Consider the following 19,595-nt stretch of genomic DNA (forward strand, 5'->3'; position numbering starts at 1 on the left):
ACCAGCTAAAAGGCTCCTTCTCACTCCTAACAGCAAACCTCCGTCTTCTCCAATCTTCTAATCCTTTGCAGCACCAGAGACATCTTGTTGTCTTTTGGGGGGGCAGAGGGCATTGTTGACATGGGAGAGCTATTGAGACTTGAAATGAAACTCTCCTATTATGGCAGCAGGATGGTATTGATGGGTGGTGTCTCAGATCTTGGTATATGGTATAGGGCCAGAAGTATATATGCTTGGGAAGATCAGGCAAGCTTATATACTAGAGGTAAGTTTATGTCGAAGGTGGTGCCAGGTAAGACGAGAGTGAGCAGCAATGGGAGCTCATGGACCTTTGGCAAAGTAACTTATGAAATATTGATCTTTTAAGGGGAAGAAGATCAAGATCGAGGACAGAGCTCCCCTTTATATACTTCTACAGAAATCAATTTATATCCCTCGAGGTCCAGCTGGAGGTCCACCCAGTTAAGTTCTTTTTTTGGAGGTCCAGCTGGACCTTCTATCTGAAGCATGTCTTGCCTTCCTCTGTCCTGTAACTTCCTATGATCTCTTCTACTTCATGCAGGCTTGTGACAGGGTCTGGCAAGGTAAATCTTATGCAAAATATTGACTTTATTTTTAAACCAGGCTTTATTAAGGAGGCTCTTACACCCAATTTGAATTCCCTCATTAGTGAACTTACAATAATTCAGATAACAACTGTTGATGGACACTACTCAATTTCCCTTGCAGTTTTGGGCTTTGAAAAATTACATCACAATACATGTAGATGCCTAATGGCCTGAATCTTTATGTCAAGTCACTGATTGGATCATGCCCTATAACAGAAGTTCTATCTGTCAGTTCATGTTTGTGCTATTTTAAACTCACCCAAAGAAGAGAATCTTGATCATGAAAGCCATGACTGCGTGCATCACAGCGACAGCAATAATGAGAAGGCGAGCAAACTTATTATCAGACTGTTTTGATGGCAACATTAGCTCTCCAACGTTGATCATAGGTCGTCTGAACAGTTTATATCACTTACTGCAGCAAGCACAGGATATATATTTCCAGTTCTGACATTAGCTCTGAGTGTTGCACAAGAGAACTCACAAAAAGAACCCTGAAGTAATGCCACCTAACCCAATTAACACCCATCTCAAAATACCAACTGGTATCAAGCATAGGAGGCTCAGAGGGATAAAAATACTCATTGCATATCCATAAATTCCCAAAGCTTCTGCAATGCCCCATTCTCCAACACCCAACCACTTCGTAGCGCTCCAGAGCAAGGAAGGCACAAGTAAACCATAGATATAAATTGCCGAAGTCGCGGTGGATAGCAAGGGAAGGTTTGAACTAGCATGTGAAGAGCTCATGTATTGGGCAATGGAGGTTGTCAGAGTGGAGGTGGTGTACAATGTGAGAATGAGGGTTGTCAAGGTCCAGAAAGAGCCTTTGACAGATGGGATTAGCTTGTGATTTTACTTACGACACGTTTCCACTTACCATACATGTCAATCTGTCCCTCACAGACTTCAATTATGAACCCAGGACGAGGGATCATAGCCATCCCTACACGTTTCAGGACTGTGTTTGTATCGACATCAAAATATGTCTACTCGATGTCTTAGTTTAGATAGTTACAGCAGTTGAATCCGCTCTCACTTGATAGTATGTCAAATTAAAAGGACTGAAAGGAACATCTGGAGGTGATGGAGTAGAAGAAAGTCCTCCGTCGGTCTGGGATGGAAGAAAGGCTACCGAAACCATGAGTTTGCAGGTTCGATAAGGCATGACCTACTTTGGAATTCAAGATCAGAACCGTGGGATGGTCCTGGTTGCTGCGTAGAGTGGTGAGTGGTGCTGCAAGGGCTTAAAAGAGCCAATTACTTACATCCTCGTCAACTTCGACTATGGCGTATCCTTGTTGGGCCATGGTGAGGTTAATATGTATTGCAGATGTCAAATGGGAGGGCAAGAAGAATGATTGCTATTGACTGACGCGAGGCTGCGAAATGCAAATGCGATATGCGACAAGAGATCAAGTCTCATTACGTAAAATAAAGTAGATGCTGTCAGTCGCCTCCCGATGTACATGCACGCTGTCAATGCAGATAGTTCTTGCCAGTGTATATAGCTATCCATCTCGGCAGCTTTCATCAAGTGTTCGTATATTGCCACCTGCCCCCTGTCACTTAGAATCCTGTATCGAGACGCACAACTCCTCTCATTACCCGGCCATTTTCAACAACACGATACAATATGTCGAATCCCCAGACCCCTTCCAGCGCCGACTTCTCCTCTGCCAGTACACCTCTCAAGAAGTTTAAATTGGTGTTCCTTGGGGAGCAGAGTGTAGGAAAGACAAGTTTAATTACCCGATTCGTAAGTCGTGGTAGATCATTTACCTAGCTGATATCCAGATGTACGATACCTTTGATAACACGTACCAAGCAACAATTGGTAAGCAAAGTATAGCAACGGCCGAGCTCATCAACAGGTATCGACTTCTTGTCGAAGACCATGTATCTGGAAGATCGCACGGTACGATTGCAACTGTGGGATACAGGTATGTGATGAATTCATCATTACAGGATCTTTACTAACCGTTTGTAGCTGGGTAAGCTTCAGTTAAGCATTGTTTGTTCGCGATAATGCTAATGCGAATGATTATCGAACCTCTTTAGACAAGTAAGTGCATGGCATTAGTGAATATCGCTAATTTCAGGAACGATTCCGATCCCTCATCCCATCCTACATTCGAGACTCCTCAGTCGCGGTCATTGTGTACGACATCACTAGTACGTCCAGATAGCCGGTGGCAACGCATACACCTTGCTGACATTGATGCAACAGACCGGACATCTTTCCAAAATACTTCAAAGTGGGTCGATGATGTGCGAAATGAGCGAGGGCAGGACGTTATAATTGTGCTTGTGGGGAACAAGACAGATTTGAATGACAAGCGGTGCGTCATGACAATGATTCACGAGAAGACAGTTCCTTACCAGTGTTGCTTAGTCAAGTTACCCCTGAAGATCTTGACAAACGGGCGAAAGAACTCGGTGTGATGTCAATTGAAACCTCTGCCAAAGCCGGCCATAATGTCAAGACACTATTTAAGAAGATTGCCATGGCTCTTCCCGGGGGAAGTGAAGCAAAGGACAACGGCACGACAAGTACGTCCATCTATTCTAGCACATTGCTGATAGGTAGAAATCGACGTTTCATCCTCTCCTCAAGAAGTCCCTCAGGCCTCTGGCTGTTCATGTTAGGCGTTGTAGCGATCGTCACGTATACGTAGTTGTTTGGCTTACATTGTGTGTTTGATACAGTAATTGGGATTCATGATACCCCTCTTTCTTGCCTGTAGTTGACTTATATGCACAACTTGAAGAGCAGGCATATGTTGTTCTTGATCTCGACCATATTTTGGATTTGCATTCAGGTGGGTTGACCTTGCGTTTATCGCGTAACCGAGCTCGGGAAATATGTTCCAAAGCAATTGCAATCTTGCAAACTTGGGCCACTCAATCTATTGATTACGCACTCCGCGGCGTCTTGCAACCATCTCTCATCTATGCCACATAGCCTCTGCGGCCAGTGAAGATTCCGACGATGCCTTAGTTTCAGAGTATGCACTCTGGAGCTATTGTGAACAAGAAAAAGATGAGGTGCTTCAGGATCACTTTCACTGCCATTTTCTGCTGGGAATCATCCCTTCTTGGATGTTCCCGCTTTTAAGGGCCATGCCAGTCGTCTGTTTGGTCGGTAATGGTAAGCACGTAAGTCTTTTCGGTGCGGGATCCTCCAACGAAGACCTTAGATTTCTCCTTTGGCTTCGACTGGATTTTGGTCAACTCAGTCGTTTCTTCTTTATTGGCCATTGTGAACTCAGGCGCCTTCGTGAATTGGCACTCTGATCTCTGAGAAAGTTGTAGCAGGGGTTCTTCGTCCCCATTAACTAATCTCTTTGACTATGTACGTGACTCATGACTGGTAAATACTTCGCCAAAGTTGAGCAGTAAGGTCCAATGGACTACCTGTCATGCTAGCTTTGCTTTCATTTCCAATGACTGTAAGCAGGCGACGTATTTGGGGGAGCTACGGCCGATATGGCTTCAGCATCTTATGACCAATGGCAGGTCCTGAATTCAAATTATGGCCTAAAAAACGGCTTATGATCTCAGCGTCTTACGAGTGTGAACAACAACTGACCGGATTCGCGGACCATAATGTTGATGTATCTGTTCTCCGCCTTGGATTTAGAGAACGTTTCTAATGCGAAACCAGACCACAAGAAGTGAGTCTGATCGCTTTCAGTGGTCTCTGACATCGTGCTTACCGTTTCGCACAGCCAAGATCTCGGTTTCATGGGTAACCAGTGGAACCTGATGCTCAATGTTTTTTATACCATGATGTTGCATGACATATCGAGGAACTTGCTTGAGCAAGGGATTTGGACTTGCAACATCTCCAGTTTCTCCAGCTGGAGATGTTGCATGTTGCCATCTACATGACAGGATAAGTGCAAACGGAATTCTTCGAGATGCAAGGCTGACATTGGAGGTAAATCAGGCCTTATGGCTTGTATGATCAACGTTGTCGTTAAAGATTTTGCATCTGTCTCTCTGTTTGTCTTTTGCGCGGTTTTGTGAGCTGTTAACCATTTGTGATAAAGAAATCGTAATACAGTTTGAAATGCTGCAACCATGGTCAGACTGGGACAAGAAGGTAGGTGACTGTATATCCATTGCGTCATTGAAAGGAACCTTGTCCATAAGCCTATAAATAAAGGCTCAACGCCTATCAATGGGTATTTCTGCTACACCTTCAAGACGAATATCCGTTAACGTTGCTCGACTGGAATCGCCAAAGATCTTGACACATCTCCTGCAGACCTCTGCGCGCGATGAATCCAAGCTCTTCTTGCGCTAGTCGAGGGTCGGCTGTCAAGTCCGGAACATCACCGGATCTGGAACGCGCAATTTTAACTTCATTCGAAAAGGGTTGACTAACCTAACTTACCTTCGTTCCACGATTTCGAACTGGTACTCGTATCCTGTTGCAATTTTCATCTCGTTGATCATCTCAAGAACGGTGATGCCCTTACCCCTTCCGAGGTTAAATGCGCGGAAATACCCTTCCTTTTTTGTATCAATCGATTGGAAGATACCTGAGCTTTGAGTTTTGATTTCCGACTTGGCGAGAGCGTCAAGCGCGAGGAGATGGCCCTCAGCAAGGTCCATGATGTGAAGATAATCCCGAAGGCATGTGCCGTCTCTGTGATTACACATCGTCAGAATCGATTAAGATCAAACAGCACGCATAACTCACCTGGTTGGGTAGTCGTTCCCGAAAACCTTGAGATCAGATGACAATCTCCCCACAGCGATCTGAGCTAGAATTGGGAGGAGGTTGCCTGGGCGGCCCTTGGGCTCTTCTCCTAGCTTGCCGGACGGATGAGCCCCAGCTGGGCTGGGCGTGACGTTAGCAAGGCTCACAGCAGTGGCAAGGGACATTCTCTCACTTACTTGAAATACCTCACGCTTATCGCTTTGAGACCTTGATTGTCAGCCGTGGCTGCGCCAGCCCGGCAGACGTCCCGGATCACTTCCTCTGTGATCGCCTTGGTACGCCCGTACACGGATTCAGGTATGATCTCGGAGGTCTCGGGGATTGGAATCACTGCAGGGGTGCCGTAGACGGTAGCGGATGACGAGAAGACGAGGTTGTTGGTTTGGGATTGTTGCATAATCTGAAGCTGCCGATCAGCTTTGGCCAATAGTCTGGACAGTATGAACATACCTTCAGTAGCGAGATTGAACCCCCAACGTTGACCTCGTAATAATCTAACGGAATCTCACTCGACTCTCCCACTGCTTTGAGTGCGGCTAGGTGGATTACCGCCCATATTCCGCCTTTTGACTGATATTGCTTGAACACCTTGTTGATCTCTTCCGCGTTACGAATATCGCATTGGTGGTAAAGGGGTTTGGGAGCATGTGGGCTATTGAGGATAGAAGATCAGCCACGCCAGTCCATGCTATGTATGTGAACTTACCCTACTTCGCTTTGGGCTATTTGATTGCAGCGCTCGAGAGCTTGAGGGTATGCGTTGTGCGCGTTGTCAATGACAATAGGCAGGTAGCGACCAGACATCAGAAGGGAGAGGACAACGTGAGATCCTATGTATCCGAGTCCACCGGTGACAAGGACATTCTGTACGACAATTAGCTTTGCCTTTGTCGTAATAGAACGACCTCACTTTTAGAGGCTCTCCAGGGACAGATACACTTGATGATGATGTTTGGGTCATGGTAACTCGAGTTTGTTCAAAAATCACAGTGCGAATGAGCGGTTGAGTATGTTATTGTGGTTCAATGTTTGCTGTCATAGCTCAAAACTGCTGAAACTGCATTCTGCATCTTTTATACTGGATGCTGAATATCCTCTTCCTAACACCTATTGGGGAAAGTCGATGCATCAGAAGTATGAACGGGAATACCCAGAATTGGCCCCGAGCACGAACGGGAATCTTGCCCAAATAATGCTTTTCATCGAACGGGAATCTCGAGGATGGGCAATTCTGCGAATGGGAATGTGTAGAAGAGGGAGCGATGAAGGGGCATTTTGCGAACGGGAATGTGTTGAAGGAGGGGAAGCGATGAACGGGAATTCAGCGACGAACGGGAATTCTGTTGCATCGATGATGAAATCAAACGGGAATAATTGACTATTTCTTGCCAGAAACGGGAGTCCGGAGTCCGGATCGTTTGTCGGGGGAGTGTCCGCGTGCATTTATTCAGGGACAATTCACAGCGAACCACACAACCTTCATGTCGATTTGTAAATGTCTTTCGAAATGTAGATAGAAACTTTTGCAAGTATACGTTGGCACCGTTGCCAGCGGGGTCGGAAAGACTGCCCACCTAATCCAGACAATGAAGCCGCTATTTATATCACTCACAAAGCCGAGTCGACGGTCTTGTTTTCCGCCCGTTTATCATGCTCAAAATGGGTTCGGAGGAGCTACGACCTATTCCTGCTTTCCACAATCTCAGCGAGATTTATAACACAGAGGAGACTCTTGAGCGGGAGAGGTACGCTGTTACGCAGATATAACAAAATCGACTGGGCTGACACTGTATTTGTTCATCACAGGCAAAGGTGGAGCGCCCTAGTTCAAAGTTTTGTAGAAGAGTTTGGCGGGCAACCGAACTATATTATTCGAGCACCGGGCAGAGTGAATGTGTTAGGAGAGCATATAGATTACTCTCTCTTTGTGAGCATCGTCAAGAATCCCCGAACTACCACGCTGATGCATATACATACGCTTAGCCTGTACTGCCCGCGGCAATCGAACAGGATATTATCGTTGGGATTCGCCCGACTGCAACGTTTCCAAACAAGATCTCCGTTGACCTCGCCAATGCCGTCAAGTCGTATCCAAACGCTGAGCTCCAGCTTGCTCGTGATCAAGAATTGTGGTCATTAAAGGTACCGCTTCCAAGCAAGGCGAAAGGGTGGGAGCGATACGTTGTCGCTGTTTTATTAGAGTGTTTGGAGAGGTTTGCGGAGCAATTGCAAGACGGAGCTGCGGGCATGGAAGTCATGGTCTCTGGTACGGTGCCTGAAGGAGCTGGGCTGAGTGTAGGTAACCCAATTCTCTCCAAGGGTCTTGCTGATAGTTTACAATTAGAGCTCGGCGGCTTTTGTTGTCGGCATCATCGTGGCATTCCTTGTCGCCAATGGTTTACAGGAAGGAGTGAGCAGGGTGCAAGTTGTGGATATCGCCATGGCCGCAGAACACCGCTTGGGGCTCAAAAGCGGTGGTATGGACGTAAGCACTTGCCATTGCTCTCTGCCGGACGTCAGCGTTTAATTTAAATAATATAGCAAGCCGCTTCTATCCTTTCTGTCCCCAACAGCTTGCTCCATCTTTCCTTTTATCCGTCTCTCAAACCCGCAATACTTCCTCTTCCTTCGTCACTCACATTAGTCATTACCAACTCGATGGCACCTCACTCTCTAGCCGATTCTGCTCCAGACCGCTACAATCTTCGAGTCGTTGAAAATCTTTGCGCTACCCGTATCCTGCTTCACACCTTTGGTGCGGATGCGGGTGTTCTCTCCACGACGCAGCGAGGATCTACCGGTCGACTTTGGCTCCGTGAGGCGCTTGAACATTGGGCAGAGGATGCTCACATGGATGAGGAAACTGTTTATCGGAATCTGCTCGCTCGTATTGTAGGAGTCCTTGGCAAAGAAGGTCGCGACAAGAATGGTTGGACCAAAAATCAGATGATTGAAGAAAGCGGTATGACAGCAGAAGACTTTGAGGCGACGTTCTTGGCGTTCATTCCTAGTGAGTACTCTGTTAAAAGACTTTGGCCGGATTTTGGCTGAACCTTGCATTCACAGTCCGTGCCACACGGTTCTACCTGTTGCAGCGGGTACAGCATACGCTCGAAGAGTCACTTCGGGTCTGCAGCTTCAAAAGGCTTTGCGAGGCGTCGGTGGCCACATCTGACAACAGAGTCAGCGAAACCGGTCTTGTCAAAGAATTAGGCGCGTTGATCACCGCTTCTCACGTATCAATGAGAGATCTTTACGAGGCCACCGTGCCAGAAGTGGACGACCTTCAAGCACTTTGCTTGCAATGCGGGTCGTTAGGATCGCGTCAGACAGGTGAGCAGATTTGCCGTTGATAAAGGGAAGGCTGATGAATGGGACTACACCATTAGGCGGTGGATGGGGAGGCGCCGTGATTTCTCTTCTCCCGTCGAATCGGGCTAGTGATTTCCTCAGAGAAGTCAGGAAGATGTATAGCCTTTATAGGGGTCTTTCAGTAGATGAGTTAGACAAGGCTGCGTTTATAACCGTTCCAGGATCAGGCGCTGGCTGTGAGTTAATTTGCTGCTGTTCTGCCTTTCTCGCCACCCCGTACTGACGCTCTGATCCTGCACAGTCTATCCATTGATGGAAGGCTGCAAGATAGTGTAGTGAAGTCGTATTATCTCTGCAATGTAATTCTCAATGCCATGCATATGCTTGCACCTGTGCCTTCTCTTTAGTCGACAGCACTGACAGTCTCTCGGAAAGTGTCGTTGCGAGAGCCATGCATGTATGTTTCCATGGTTCGGGCGCATGTTTCTTACTTAAATATGATATGCAAGTAATCACACATTTGTCCGCCGGTGGAAAGAAGCAGGTCTTGTCGAACCCCGGGGATGCGACAGCAGAGGTTCGAACACGCAAAATCGTAATTTGATATTTATATGCGCGCCCACCTTCGCTGACAATTCCCGTTCATGAATCGTTTGTCAGTAATTGACGCGCCGGGGGTGCCTTGGGGGAGTGTTGTCAATTAACATACAAATATTCCCGTTCGTATCAATTTGCATATCCATCTCATCACATAGTAGTATTCCCGTTCGTATCCATTTGCATATCTCGTCACATAGTCTTCCCGTTCGTATCCATTTCATATCGTAACATCATACAGTCTTCACAATCTTCCCGTTCGTCCTCTCATCGTCAAGCCATTGATTGTCAATACACGCCTACATATTCCCGTTCTCTTGTCTGCCACATCGCTCGTGCGTTCTTCCCGTTTTTATGGGAAGACTGGGGTCATGTCGTCAATACAGCAGCAGACATAATGGGTGTTATATATGTCGAGTTTCACATCTGGCTGTACTAAGATATCCGTGACCCACTTTCACAACGATCACTTATCAGCGCTCAATCCCCTCTTGAGAATGACGGCGACTCATACCCATAGCAATGGTTCCAACGATTTCACACCTGTGTCCATAAATGATCACGTTCATCGGCGCTGTAAGTCACTCTGGTTTGTTCATTTATAATCGTAGGTTTTTCCTGACGGAGTACCGTGATCCACCCTAGTCAACCCTCTCCTTGGCAAGCATGTTCTAGTCTCCCCACATAGATCGCTGAGACCATGGAACGTGAGTGTCTTGATCGTCTACCGATGACCTATCCCTCTGAACCGATTCTCTTGTTCAGGGCCAGAAGGAAACCCCTGCTATCCCCGTTGAAACCCCTCACGACTCTAAATGCTACTTGTGTCCTGGTAATAAACGCACGACCGGGCAACACAATCCTGATTATAAGGGTATTTATGTGAGTCGCGAGACTGCTTTGTAGGAAAGGCAACAGCTGACATGGATCAGGTCTTCGAGAACGACTTTCCAGCGTTGCTTCCCGACCCTCTGGCTGTTGGGACCAACAAGATCTCCGATGATCCATTATTCCAGTCTGAACCAGTCAGAGGACGGTGCAAGGTGATTTGTTTCCATCCCCGGCATGACCTGACCATGGCAGCTATGAGGATTTCAGAGATCAATCATGTTTTGGACGGGTGGAAAGACGTTTATGCGGAGGAAGGGAAGATCATGCAAGAGGAGAGTTCAGACGGCTGTGTGCAAATCTTTGAGGTACGCAATCAAAAAGTTCTAGATTCCCAAATCAGGTCATTGCTAATTCCTAGACCAGAACCGAGGCGCAATGATGGGTTGTTCCGCACCGCATCCTCATGGTCAAGTGTGGACCACTTCATTGTAAGTTAGAGATAGCCGGGCGGTCGAAGGCTCTTCCTGACATTTTTCCCCTCAGTGTTCCCGATGAACCCGCTACCGAAATCGAGAACTTTGTTCGCTATGCCTCAGGTCGTTCCGGGTCTCATATGCTGTTGGACTATGCTCTTCGCGAAGTAAAGGCTAGAGAGAGAGTCGTAACGTTGCACGAAAGCGGCTGGGTCGCAGTAGTGCCATACTGGGCTGCGTGGCCATTTGAAATCCTGCGTGAGTGTGTGTACTTTGACACTTTTCGATAGTTCGACTAACAATGCACCAGTCATGCCTTACAAACGCCATATCCCATCGATCTTACAACTGACAGCGGAGGAACAAACTGGATTAGCGACGATCTTGAAAGATGTACTGAGTCGCTATGACAATCTGTTCTCGTGAGTAGGACCTGTGCTTACTGTCTCTTGCCAGCTCCTGCTGATTGGTTGCGCTTCCTAACATTCGATTTCTCAGATGTCCTTTCCCTTATTCCATGGGTTTGCACCAGTCTCCTCTGCCTCCGACAGACCCGACATCAAACTCCGCCCAAGTTCATTTCCATTTCTACCCACCTCTCCTCCGAAGCGCAACAGTGAGAAAGTTCATGGTCGGATTCGAGCTCTTAGGGGAGGCGCAGGTGAATACAAGTCTGACGTGAATCCTGTAAAGCAAAACGCTGACGTTTTCTGCCATCAAAGCGAGATATTGTACCGGAACAAGCGGCTGTTCGTCTGCGAGAGTCCCTTCCTCATAAACGTGCAACACTTTCAAACGACAAGCCATACAATCCCTAAGCTCACAATACATAACTCAGTTGTTGTCTCGAAGCATGTACTGTAGTTTCCAGTCTTCATTCAAGTTCAAAGATCCGTACTCTGTGCAGCTGGTTCCTGCTGGTATTGGCTTTCTTCTAAATATTTGTAATGGCGGCTGGCCGCTGTAACGACATTGTTTGACAGAGTTTCATAACAAGTTGATAGCTAACGGTGCCTCTCCTACGTAGAACAGATTGCATCTTGGTTAAAAAAGAAACAGCGTTTTAATCCTGTGCATCTGCAAAGACGAAACAGGTCCATCTTTGTCTGCAGTACCAGGTTTGCACATCACATGGTTGCTTGAGTAACTCTCATTCTCTCTTGTCTTCCCTTCTAGGGCGTCCATTCCATATTCTACGCGCCTCACAGCGAACCCGAGTAATTGTTCGCCTTTTAATCGACCCGTTGTAGTGCAATGAGCTTTCGGCCTCATAGACTAATGCCACATCACAGTCGGAAGCTACCGCCGGTGACAGTGTGAGAGAGAGAGAGAGAGCGAGAGGAGATGGATTAGGATACAAGAAAGGACTATAGAAGAAACTACGAGAGGCTGTGACAGCAACTACCTCTTCCATGGGTAGCTGCCAAACAGCTTACGGAGATTCTAAGTACATAGGTACATAACTGTTAGTTACGCCCATGGAGCCTATATTGCTATATTGTTTGATACACACACAACACACAACAACAACGAAACTCGACATGAGACCCGAGTTCAACTATACCACTACACAACCTAACGACCTATCGTCAGTATCACTACTAGGTAGATCGACCGCCAACAGCCAAACCTAGGACAGCTTTGTATTCCGTAGAATTGATACCAAGGAGTCGATATTCTGTTATCTGCTGTGGGTGGAAGCGGAACGGAACCAACAACTGGATCGTTTAACCAATAGGAGACCCGGGTATTTCCCTACACCGTCCTGAAGATTCGGACTGACGGAACAAGACTCAAAACGGGATAAACACCCAGGCATTTACTGATCGTTCGGATCGTTGACTCCTCAGGGTGGATATCACTAGTAGGTTATATCGACTACAGGCAGTATTCGGCTAGGTCGGATCATCCCGACGACTTCGGGACAATTGGAGTTGAGGTAAAGTTTGGCTAGTCGGTATAAGGAAAACACAGACAATTTTGGTAGAGAGAATGTATCAAACTAAGATCATCGAGGAATCCTTTGTCGCATTTCATCAGAGAGCACCATATTTATTAAGGAGAAAGCTGTTTTTAAATCGTTTGTGGATATTCCCATGTCAGCTTTTTCATAGGCTTTGGAGGCGATTATTATTGATGGCGGCAGAAATCTTTTCGACACATTACATGGCCGTAATACTAAGGCAGGGCAAGTAAAGAGCGCCTTTCTGATGGGCCGCCTCGCCTCTCTTAGTGAATCCGGTCAGACCCTCATGGCCTCATTGCTGCGCGCCGTGATGCAATGCTCGCTCCTTTAGATTCATAATGCCAAATAGGTCCGTTGCCAACAAAACCGTTCGGCATTCGAGCTGATGAGGGCTACAGTGTGACAAGCGGAACATACTTAATTTACATTCATACAATACTCGTACTACCGGACCGAACAATTCCGATCGTCCGCACTCCGTTTCTGCTTTTATTGCGTTCCTTCCTACCTTGTTTGCACACATGTGATCATACTACGCATTCTCCTGATATTCTATCTCTCCCTTCTCAGTGTATTTCTCTTCAGTCACTGCGGAAAGCTCATCAACGATAGTGTGCTTGAATTGCCGAGCCGGTACTTCATTTGCTGTAACGGTGACGTGATCAGCCATATCCCAATATTTTGAAAAGGCCTCACTCACCAAACAGCACATCCAACTCGCTGAACATTCTACCTTTGGTCTCGGGAAGTCGGAACCATAGGTACACCAAGGATATGAGACAACACCCCATCCAGAAGAAGCTGGACTTGGCACCCCAGTTCCACTCTGAGACGGAGAACATTCGAGGGGTGATCTGATTACAAATGATTGATGAGATGAGGTAGACTCCTCTGCCGAGGACCATGGTCTTTGCTCTGACACGAGTAGCGGGAACCTCTGCCGCAATCGTGTAGGTCACGGGGAAGAAAGTTGCATTGGTGGAAAAGTTGATGATGACCATTACAATGCCAATTGCAAGGGTGGCTTTGGTCGAGTTGACAGTTCCAAGACTTCCAATGATGACGTGCCAGACTACCATCAGGGCGACTCCTGCGATGTAAATGGATCTTCGACCGAAGTGATGCATAGTGTACCAGCACGCAGCAGTGCCCACGATGTAGCAGCATGTGATGCCGAGGAACATGTTGAAAGCGCCATCTTCAGTCATTCCGCCGGTCTGCAGGCTGTGTCATTGATCAGCAGGGTTTGCAAAATGCGCAGTATGAATCACACTTACTACTGGGTGGCGTAGTTGATGATGTTTTGGCCGGACCAGTACTGGATAATCCATACCAGCATGACCTAGATTTGTGTAAGGGTTGATACGCTCCTTTAATGTGATGTAATGGGACACTTACAATTTCAGTTCGACGCAGATTGGAACCTTTGAAACAGTCTAAGAAAGAAGCGCCTTGAGTTTCTGCTTTCTCCATTTCGATGGTATGTTTCATGAGGGCGATTTGTTGATCAACGAGCTGATCGGTGAGGTATTCAGATGGTGCAAGTCGCTTAGTAGTCGCTCGGGCGTCGTCTTCGCGGCCGACTTTGACAAGGTACCAAGGACCTGCAGTTCCATGAAACCTGTGAGCGATCGTATGGATCCAGGGGTGGCAATGCACTCACTTTCAGGAGCGAAACACGCAATGACGAACAATGGTACTGGCCACACCCATTGAATCATGAAAGGGATTCTCCAGCCCCATTGACTGTCTAGCTCGAGAGAGGCCCGAACCACCCCAGCAGAGAGCAAGAGTCCAAAGCCCCAGCACATGTTGACAAATGCGGTGAGGTAACCTCGCATGGCAAGAGGACAGATTTCGGCAGCGTAAGCGGTGGAGAGGGTTTCTATGGATGGTTAGATGAGCACATAATACCCCATGTCAGTGTATATACTTACGGAAGATACCCCATGGGATACCACACAGGATTTCACCTCCAAAAAGCATGGGCAACGAAGTCGAAAACACTGGAAGGAAGATAGTCCCTACCATCACGGCCATGGCAGTCAAGTAAACTTTTTTGGAACCAAACTTGGGTTGTGCCCATCCGTTGATAGCTAGACCGATCATTTGTCCGATCGAGGTCGCGTTGTTCAACGCAGCTTGCCAATTGGCAGGGATATACTTCGTTCCATCCGCAGCGGTACTGCCGAACTTGTTCAAGAAGGAAGCCTGACCCCAGAACGAGTTGATCTGAGTGAGGCTGTCAGTACAGTATACAATGGTCAAGCGATCATAACTCACGATGCCGACATCATAGCCCTCCATTACAAGAGCAAGGGAAAGAGCCATGGACCACAAAGCAGCTTTGTAGTAAAGTCGGAAGGTCTTTTTGAAGCCCAGTTCTTTCTCTGCAGCTGCCGCCGAGAGTGCACTCTGCACGAGCGTTGGATCAGCATAGAAAAGCTGCTCGGCATGTTTGCCGGCAATACGGGTTGTCTTGTCGCTGTGTGACAACATGAAGAAAATAAGGACTTTGATAGACCATAGACCATGTTGGAAAAGATCGGTTTTATATGTTTCTGCCTCCAGGATAAGATAGGGCCGATCGGGGGCTCCAGCAGAACGAACTGATAGAAATCACTGATCATATGATGGTATTGTTCGGGATGTGATAAGGCAGATCAGGTACTGCAGAGGAACGAATTGATAAAATCACTGGTGTGGAACTGTCCCCGATTGGACGAGCGTCACATGGACGGTGTCGGCAACTTTTTTTAGAAAAATAAACAGTCGGAATCGGGGGAAAAGTTGCCGACCAAGTCCCTGCGCTGCGCGACATTCCCGTTCATAAATCGGTGTTGTCAATATAACACACGGGTATTCCCGTTCGTATCTGACAATTCCCGTTCATAAATCGTTGTTGTCAATATAACACACGGATATTCCCGTTCGTATCCCGGCCATTTAATATCGCCTCATCACAGTCTTCCCGTTCGTCGTCTCATCATCAAGCTATTGATTGTCAATACACGCCTACATATTCCCGTTCTCCTGTCTATCACACCATTTGTGCATTCTTCCCGTTTTTATGGGAAGACTAATAGCGTCATGTGGCCACTTCAGCAGCAGACATAATGCGTAGTAGTGTCCAAGGCTAAGTCCAAGGCTAAGGAAGACAGCTGATCGGCTGGAAAGACTCCGACGCGGATTGAACGATCGGGAGCTCTTTCATTTCCGCCGGAAGAGTAGGCCGGTAGAGAGTGATCAAGACTATATATGCCCGCACTCCCCCCCCACCCTTGTGTACATTTGGCTTTCACAGCAGACTTGCAGCGACATGATTAGCGTGCGACTCAATGAGTACAACCTTCCTGAGGGAAAGGACGAGGACAAGGTCAGCTTCGACCTTGCTGAACTTGACAACTTATCAGACTGGTCCGGCTGGGCGTTTTATCGCATTGCGTGAGTGTTTACGAATCATTCAGAAGGTTACCTGACTATAATGCACAGGCCCACTTGGATCGAAGCCCGACCGCTTGACAATGTCAGTCTGCTGTCTAATCAGCTGACAACTCATCTGCTGCTCGTGAAGCGTAAATCTCAGCCCGATCATATTGCTTGCGTTTATCCTATTTCATCCTCCTCCGCCCTCAGTAACATCGTAAACGATAATGGCGATATCAAAGTACAGCTCAGACGAGCAAAGGGAAATAGTGATGCGAAAGCAGCTGTTGTTATTGGGACGGCGTCAGACGCTAGCCAGTTGAACTGTTTGATTGGGGATGTGGTGCGAACAGCAAGAGGTTGGCTCCTTGACGTACCAGCAAAAGAAGTTGTCGATTTCAAGTCTTTTCCTTCTGGCGGACCGCTCGATGGCGTAGGCTTCTGTACCTGGAGCAGTCTAGGAGAGGGTGAGTGACATAAGCCTGGCGTACAACTAACTCTTTGGATAGATATTCGTCCTGATAGAGAAAACATGTCAGGGTTATTTAATGCCCTTACGGATCACAATCTGCCTATCCAATCGTTCATCCTTGACGACGGCTGGCTCAACCAAAAAACGTATGAGAAAGGTGATTCCTCCCCTTTCGTATCCACGACAGGGCCCGAGGAGGAGCGAGGGACATGGCAGTTGAGAGGATTGTACGATTTTGACGCTTGGTCCGGGTTGGGTCATGATGGGATCAAAATGATAGTGGACGAAGCGACAACTCGTCTCAGTAAGATTGACGGCGTTAAAGACACCATTCAAGTGGGAGTCTGGATGTCGTGAGTAATGGAACCTCAGATGTCGAACATATGTCTGATATATTTCTCTAGTCTTGTCGGAGGATATTGGGACGGTATCTCACCAGACTCTCCCCTCATTGCCAAGTACAAGTGTCGGCCATACCCGGCCTCGCGTGCTCGTCTCCCTGGTATATCTAACGAACCTTTCACCGTGGGCTTCTTACCCGGTGGTAAGGGAACCTACTGGCTTCCACCTCCTTCCGAGTCACTCAGGTTTTGGCGCGATTGGTTCAACTACCTAAAGTCTCAAGGTGTGGATTTCCTCAAAGTGGACAACCAGGGCAGTATGAGTCTTGTGGACGGGACGGAAGGTGTCGAATGCCAGCATGCGATCTGGGAGAATATGGTCAAAGCTTCAGATGAGGTGTTCGGAAAGGGCAAAGTGATCCATTGCATGTCGCACCATGAAAGTATCTGGGGTGGCATACAAGGCCTGGGAATTGTGACTGAAGGCGAAAAATTTGTCTGGCGGTGAGCACGAATACGTTATAGTCGCAATAGCATCTGTCGCTGACTAGCAAGTCGACCACAGAAATTCCGATGATTTCGGTCTGGGACACAAAAAGGCGAATGCGCACCAACAACACATCTTCACCAATTTGTCAAACTCTCTTCTCACTTCACATCTCGCTATGATCCTAGACGCCGATATGTTCATGAGCGCAGAGCAAGATCCCGTCCCACACGCCTTTCTTCGAGCACTTTACCCGGGACCTTTGCTCCTGAGCGACCGACCTGGCATACATGACTCCCGTCTGTTAGGCAGAATGATTTCCAAGGACAAAACTGGCATCGCGCGGGTGATTAAGACGCAGCATCCTGCAGTTCCTTTGAGTCACCGAGCTCTCGATATCGATGTGATTGGTAAAGGCGAGGGTTCTGGTCTCTACGCAGCTGCTCCTACTGAGGCAGGAGTCATTCTGGGTGTTTGGAATGTTCGAGAGGATAACGACAATGGTCGAGTCGTCGACAAATTGACTTTTACAGATGTCAAATACGCTTTAAACGGAAAGGATATGTCATCACCGTGGCTTATTGTGGAAAGTGACTTGGAAAAGGGGGGCATCAGCCGAACTGGACTCCTATCCTCGTCGGACGCAGTCATCACCGACATTGTCCTTGAACGAATGAAAGCGGCGAGTTTCTGGCTAACTCCCCTCAGGCCTGTAAACAAGGTAGGGGTTGCTGTGCTCGGCTTGACCAAACATTTCGCCGGTCTAATGGCGGTGACCGATGTCCAAAGTAACGACAGTGAGTTTGAAAATTACTCTTCGAGTGAAGAGTACCCGCTGAAAGATGTCTTAGCCCGAGTGACTGCTCAGGTCAACGGAGAAGGTACATTCGGATTTGTCGTCGTCTCGTCCCAGCGACCAATGTACACCATCCACGTGGATGACCAAGTACAGGATGCCACACTCGCCTTAACTCCAAGTTTCCACGGCGTCGATAAGGTATGGTTGATAGAAACCGAAATACGGGCAAATGGAACCAGAGGAGACGGATGGACGGTTGCGATAGATATCTTAGGCTGATCGTAGCACCAATAATGAATGCAAGAGTAATACATCGATTATAAACCTTTCCGAGGAAGCAAGGCCATGACACAATGGGCGATCGAAAATCGGGAATGGAAGGAGTCCCACTTATCCATGAGGAATTCATGAACAAACAACGGCAATTTTGGTTTTCATCAACACGGTCCGGATAATCCTGTGATCCTTCTTTTTCCCAATTTTACGTAGTTGCTGTTTCTTCTGATACCAAACGAGCGCATATTACCGATCTGAGAGCTTGCATGAAGACGATTACAAAGCTTGAACTGGGCAGCTGAGATCCTCAGAGGTGATAGCATCCATTCTGATTATGTTAATAAGGTGGCTTTGCTGTACCTCTTCCTTGTTGCGATGGATGCCATACAGTTTCGCGATGCGTTGAACATGTGCGAACGATATCCGAACCAAGGCGCTATCGGCTAAACTCGCCCCAAAGAGTGCGACAAGACCAGGTGAACCGGCTTAACCGCATTTATATCTGTTAGGTCTCGAGGGCGCTCGGTATAGTTCCTCTCCAACGGTCGGACACAGTACAGGGCCAACACGGCGAAGGATGGAAGGCCGCGAGAAGATATGATGAACTATACACCTCGATCGAAAAGCCACAGTTAACTTACCAGAAAAAAACAAAATCTCTTGCTTCTTTGCCGGGCCCAGCAATGCTATGGCGCTCTGAGACCACATAAAACCGAATCCATCTGTAGCGAGACAGAACGCAACAGAGATAACTGCAAGGACGGGAATCCCAACACCACCACAGACTCCCCGCCATACAGAGAACGAAAACGCACCCTAGCATTGAGGCGGAGCGGAGGGCCATCGTTGAAGCGGGTTTCATTCCTTAAGTAGCAGCAACATGAGCGATATAACGCAGCAACCGTACTTCAAGGAGTAAGAGAAGACTCGCCTGTCAGCGATCCCCAAAGCAGTTGCATTACGATGCAGCTGACATTAAAAGCAGCGAGGAAATCTGCACCCGATGTCTTCACACATATTTTGACATCATATTGACCTCTAGATGAATGATTTACATGAGTCACTAATTGACCATTATGTGAGTCACACACGGTTTGGGCGTGCATGACCTGAACGTGATAATGCACCTATAACTGGCTATTACGACATGACCAGTTAAGTTCCACGCGAAGTTGACAGATGATTCTTTCAAGGCCACACCTTGTATACTGCAAAACCTGTTGTGGTAAAGCTTCAAGTTTCCCACGTGTACAGGCCAAATGTAACGATCGGATG

General features: G+C 47.5%; 7 protein-coding genes across 7 annotated transcripts; 4 read left to right on the plus strand and 3 right to left on the minus strand.

Moving 5' to 3' along the window:
* Nucleotides 1–1,974, minus strand: CNM00580 (conserved hypothetical protein). Its single transcript, XM_024658262.1, has 8 exons — nucleotides 1,877–1,974; nucleotides 1,784–1,823; nucleotides 1,648–1,739; nucleotides 1,489–1,597; nucleotides 1,093–1,435; nucleotides 1,025–1,055; nucleotides 868–956; nucleotides 1–829 (listed from the first exon to the last, which is right to left on the minus strand). Exons 1-8 carry the CDS (start codon nucleotides 1,916–1,918, stop codon nucleotides 787–789), a joined length of 789 nt encoding a protein of 262 aa, XP_024514019.1. The 5' UTR covers nucleotides 1,919–1,974; the 3' UTR covers nucleotides 1–786.
* Nucleotides 1,975–2,115: 141 nt separating this feature from the next.
* Nucleotides 2,116–3,385, plus strand: CNM00590 (conserved hypothetical protein). The gene is made up of 9 exons (XM_024658263.1): nucleotides 2,116–2,367; nucleotides 2,406–2,445; nucleotides 2,483–2,551; nucleotides 2,599–2,602; nucleotides 2,670–2,673; nucleotides 2,711–2,783; nucleotides 2,839–2,950; nucleotides 3,004–3,161; nucleotides 3,199–3,385. The coding sequence occupies exons 1-9, from the start codon at nucleotides 2,245–2,247 to the stop codon at nucleotides 3,255–3,257; spliced, it is 642 nt and encodes a 213-aa protein (XP_024513966.1). The 5' UTR covers nucleotides 2,116–2,244; the 3' UTR covers nucleotides 3,258–3,385.
* On the minus strand, nucleotides 2,699–6,691 carry CNM00600 (galactose metabolism-related protein, putative). Its single transcript, XM_568352.2, has 7 exons — nucleotides 6,251–6,691; nucleotides 6,047–6,204; nucleotides 5,791–5,992; nucleotides 5,517–5,740; nucleotides 5,320–5,460; nucleotides 5,011–5,265; nucleotides 2,699–4,957 (listed from the first exon to the last, which is right to left on the minus strand). Exons 1-7 carry the CDS (start codon nucleotides 6,299–6,301, stop codon nucleotides 4,816–4,818), a joined length of 1,173 nt encoding a protein of 390 aa, XP_568352.1. The 5' UTR covers nucleotides 6,302–6,691; the 3' UTR covers nucleotides 2,699–4,815.
* Nucleotides 6,692–6,823: 132 nt separating this feature from the next.
* CNM00610 (galactokinase, putative) lies at nucleotides 6,824–9,100 on the plus strand. Its single transcript, XM_568351.2, has 8 exons — nucleotides 6,824–7,085; nucleotides 7,147–7,267; nucleotides 7,324–7,635; nucleotides 7,685–7,825; nucleotides 7,882–8,350; nucleotides 8,407–8,673; nucleotides 8,730–8,888; nucleotides 8,954–9,100. Exons 1-8 carry the CDS (start codon nucleotides 6,991–6,993, stop codon nucleotides 8,986–8,988), a joined length of 1,599 nt encoding a protein of 532 aa, XP_568351.1. The 5' UTR covers nucleotides 6,824–6,990; the 3' UTR covers nucleotides 8,989–9,100.
* Nucleotides 9,101–9,397: 297 nt separating this feature from the next.
* Nucleotides 9,398–12,541, plus strand: CNM00620 (galactose-1-phosphate uridylyltransferase). The gene is made up of 9 exons (XM_568349.2): nucleotides 9,398–9,825; nucleotides 9,895–9,956; nucleotides 10,015–10,131; nucleotides 10,182–10,445; nucleotides 10,504–10,568; nucleotides 10,624–10,811; nucleotides 10,864–10,975; nucleotides 11,052–11,214; nucleotides 11,276–12,541. Exons 1-9 carry the CDS (start codon nucleotides 9,660–9,662, stop codon nucleotides 11,369–11,371), a joined length of 1,233 nt encoding a protein of 410 aa, XP_568349.2. The 5' UTR covers nucleotides 9,398–9,659; the 3' UTR covers nucleotides 11,372–12,541.
* A 408-nt stretch (nucleotides 12,542–12,949) lies between these two features.
* Nucleotides 12,950–15,294, minus strand: CNM00630 (trehalose transport-related protein, putative). The gene is made up of 7 exons (XM_568347.2): nucleotides 14,803–15,294; nucleotides 14,457–14,751; nucleotides 14,183–14,404; nucleotides 13,918–14,123; nucleotides 13,797–13,861; nucleotides 13,220–13,743; nucleotides 12,950–13,164 (listed from the first exon to the last, which is right to left on the minus strand). The coding sequence occupies exons 1-7, from the start codon at nucleotides 15,016–15,018 to the stop codon at nucleotides 13,052–13,054; spliced, it is 1,641 nt and encodes a 546-aa protein (XP_568347.1). The 5' UTR covers nucleotides 15,019–15,294; the 3' UTR covers nucleotides 12,950–13,051.
* Nucleotides 15,295–15,394: 100 nt separating this feature from the next.
* On the plus strand, nucleotides 15,395–18,375 carry CNM00640 (conserved hypothetical protein). The gene is made up of 6 exons (XM_568345.2): nucleotides 15,395–15,963; nucleotides 16,012–16,412; nucleotides 16,455–16,770; nucleotides 16,822–17,262; nucleotides 17,324–18,042; nucleotides 18,097–18,375. Exons 1-6 carry the CDS (start codon nucleotides 15,839–15,841, stop codon nucleotides 18,321–18,323), a joined length of 2,229 nt encoding a protein of 742 aa, XP_568345.1. The 5' UTR covers nucleotides 15,395–15,838; the 3' UTR covers nucleotides 18,324–18,375.
* The last annotated feature ends 1,220 nt before the right edge of the window (nucleotides 18,376–19,595 follow it).

This window comes from Cryptococcus neoformans, assembly GCF_000091045.1.
Source record: "Cryptococcus neoformans var. neoformans JEC21 chromosome 13 sequence".
Classification (NCBI taxonomy): domain Eukaryota; kingdom Fungi; phylum Basidiomycota; class Tremellomycetes; order Tremellales; family Cryptococcaceae; genus Cryptococcus; species Cryptococcus deneoformans.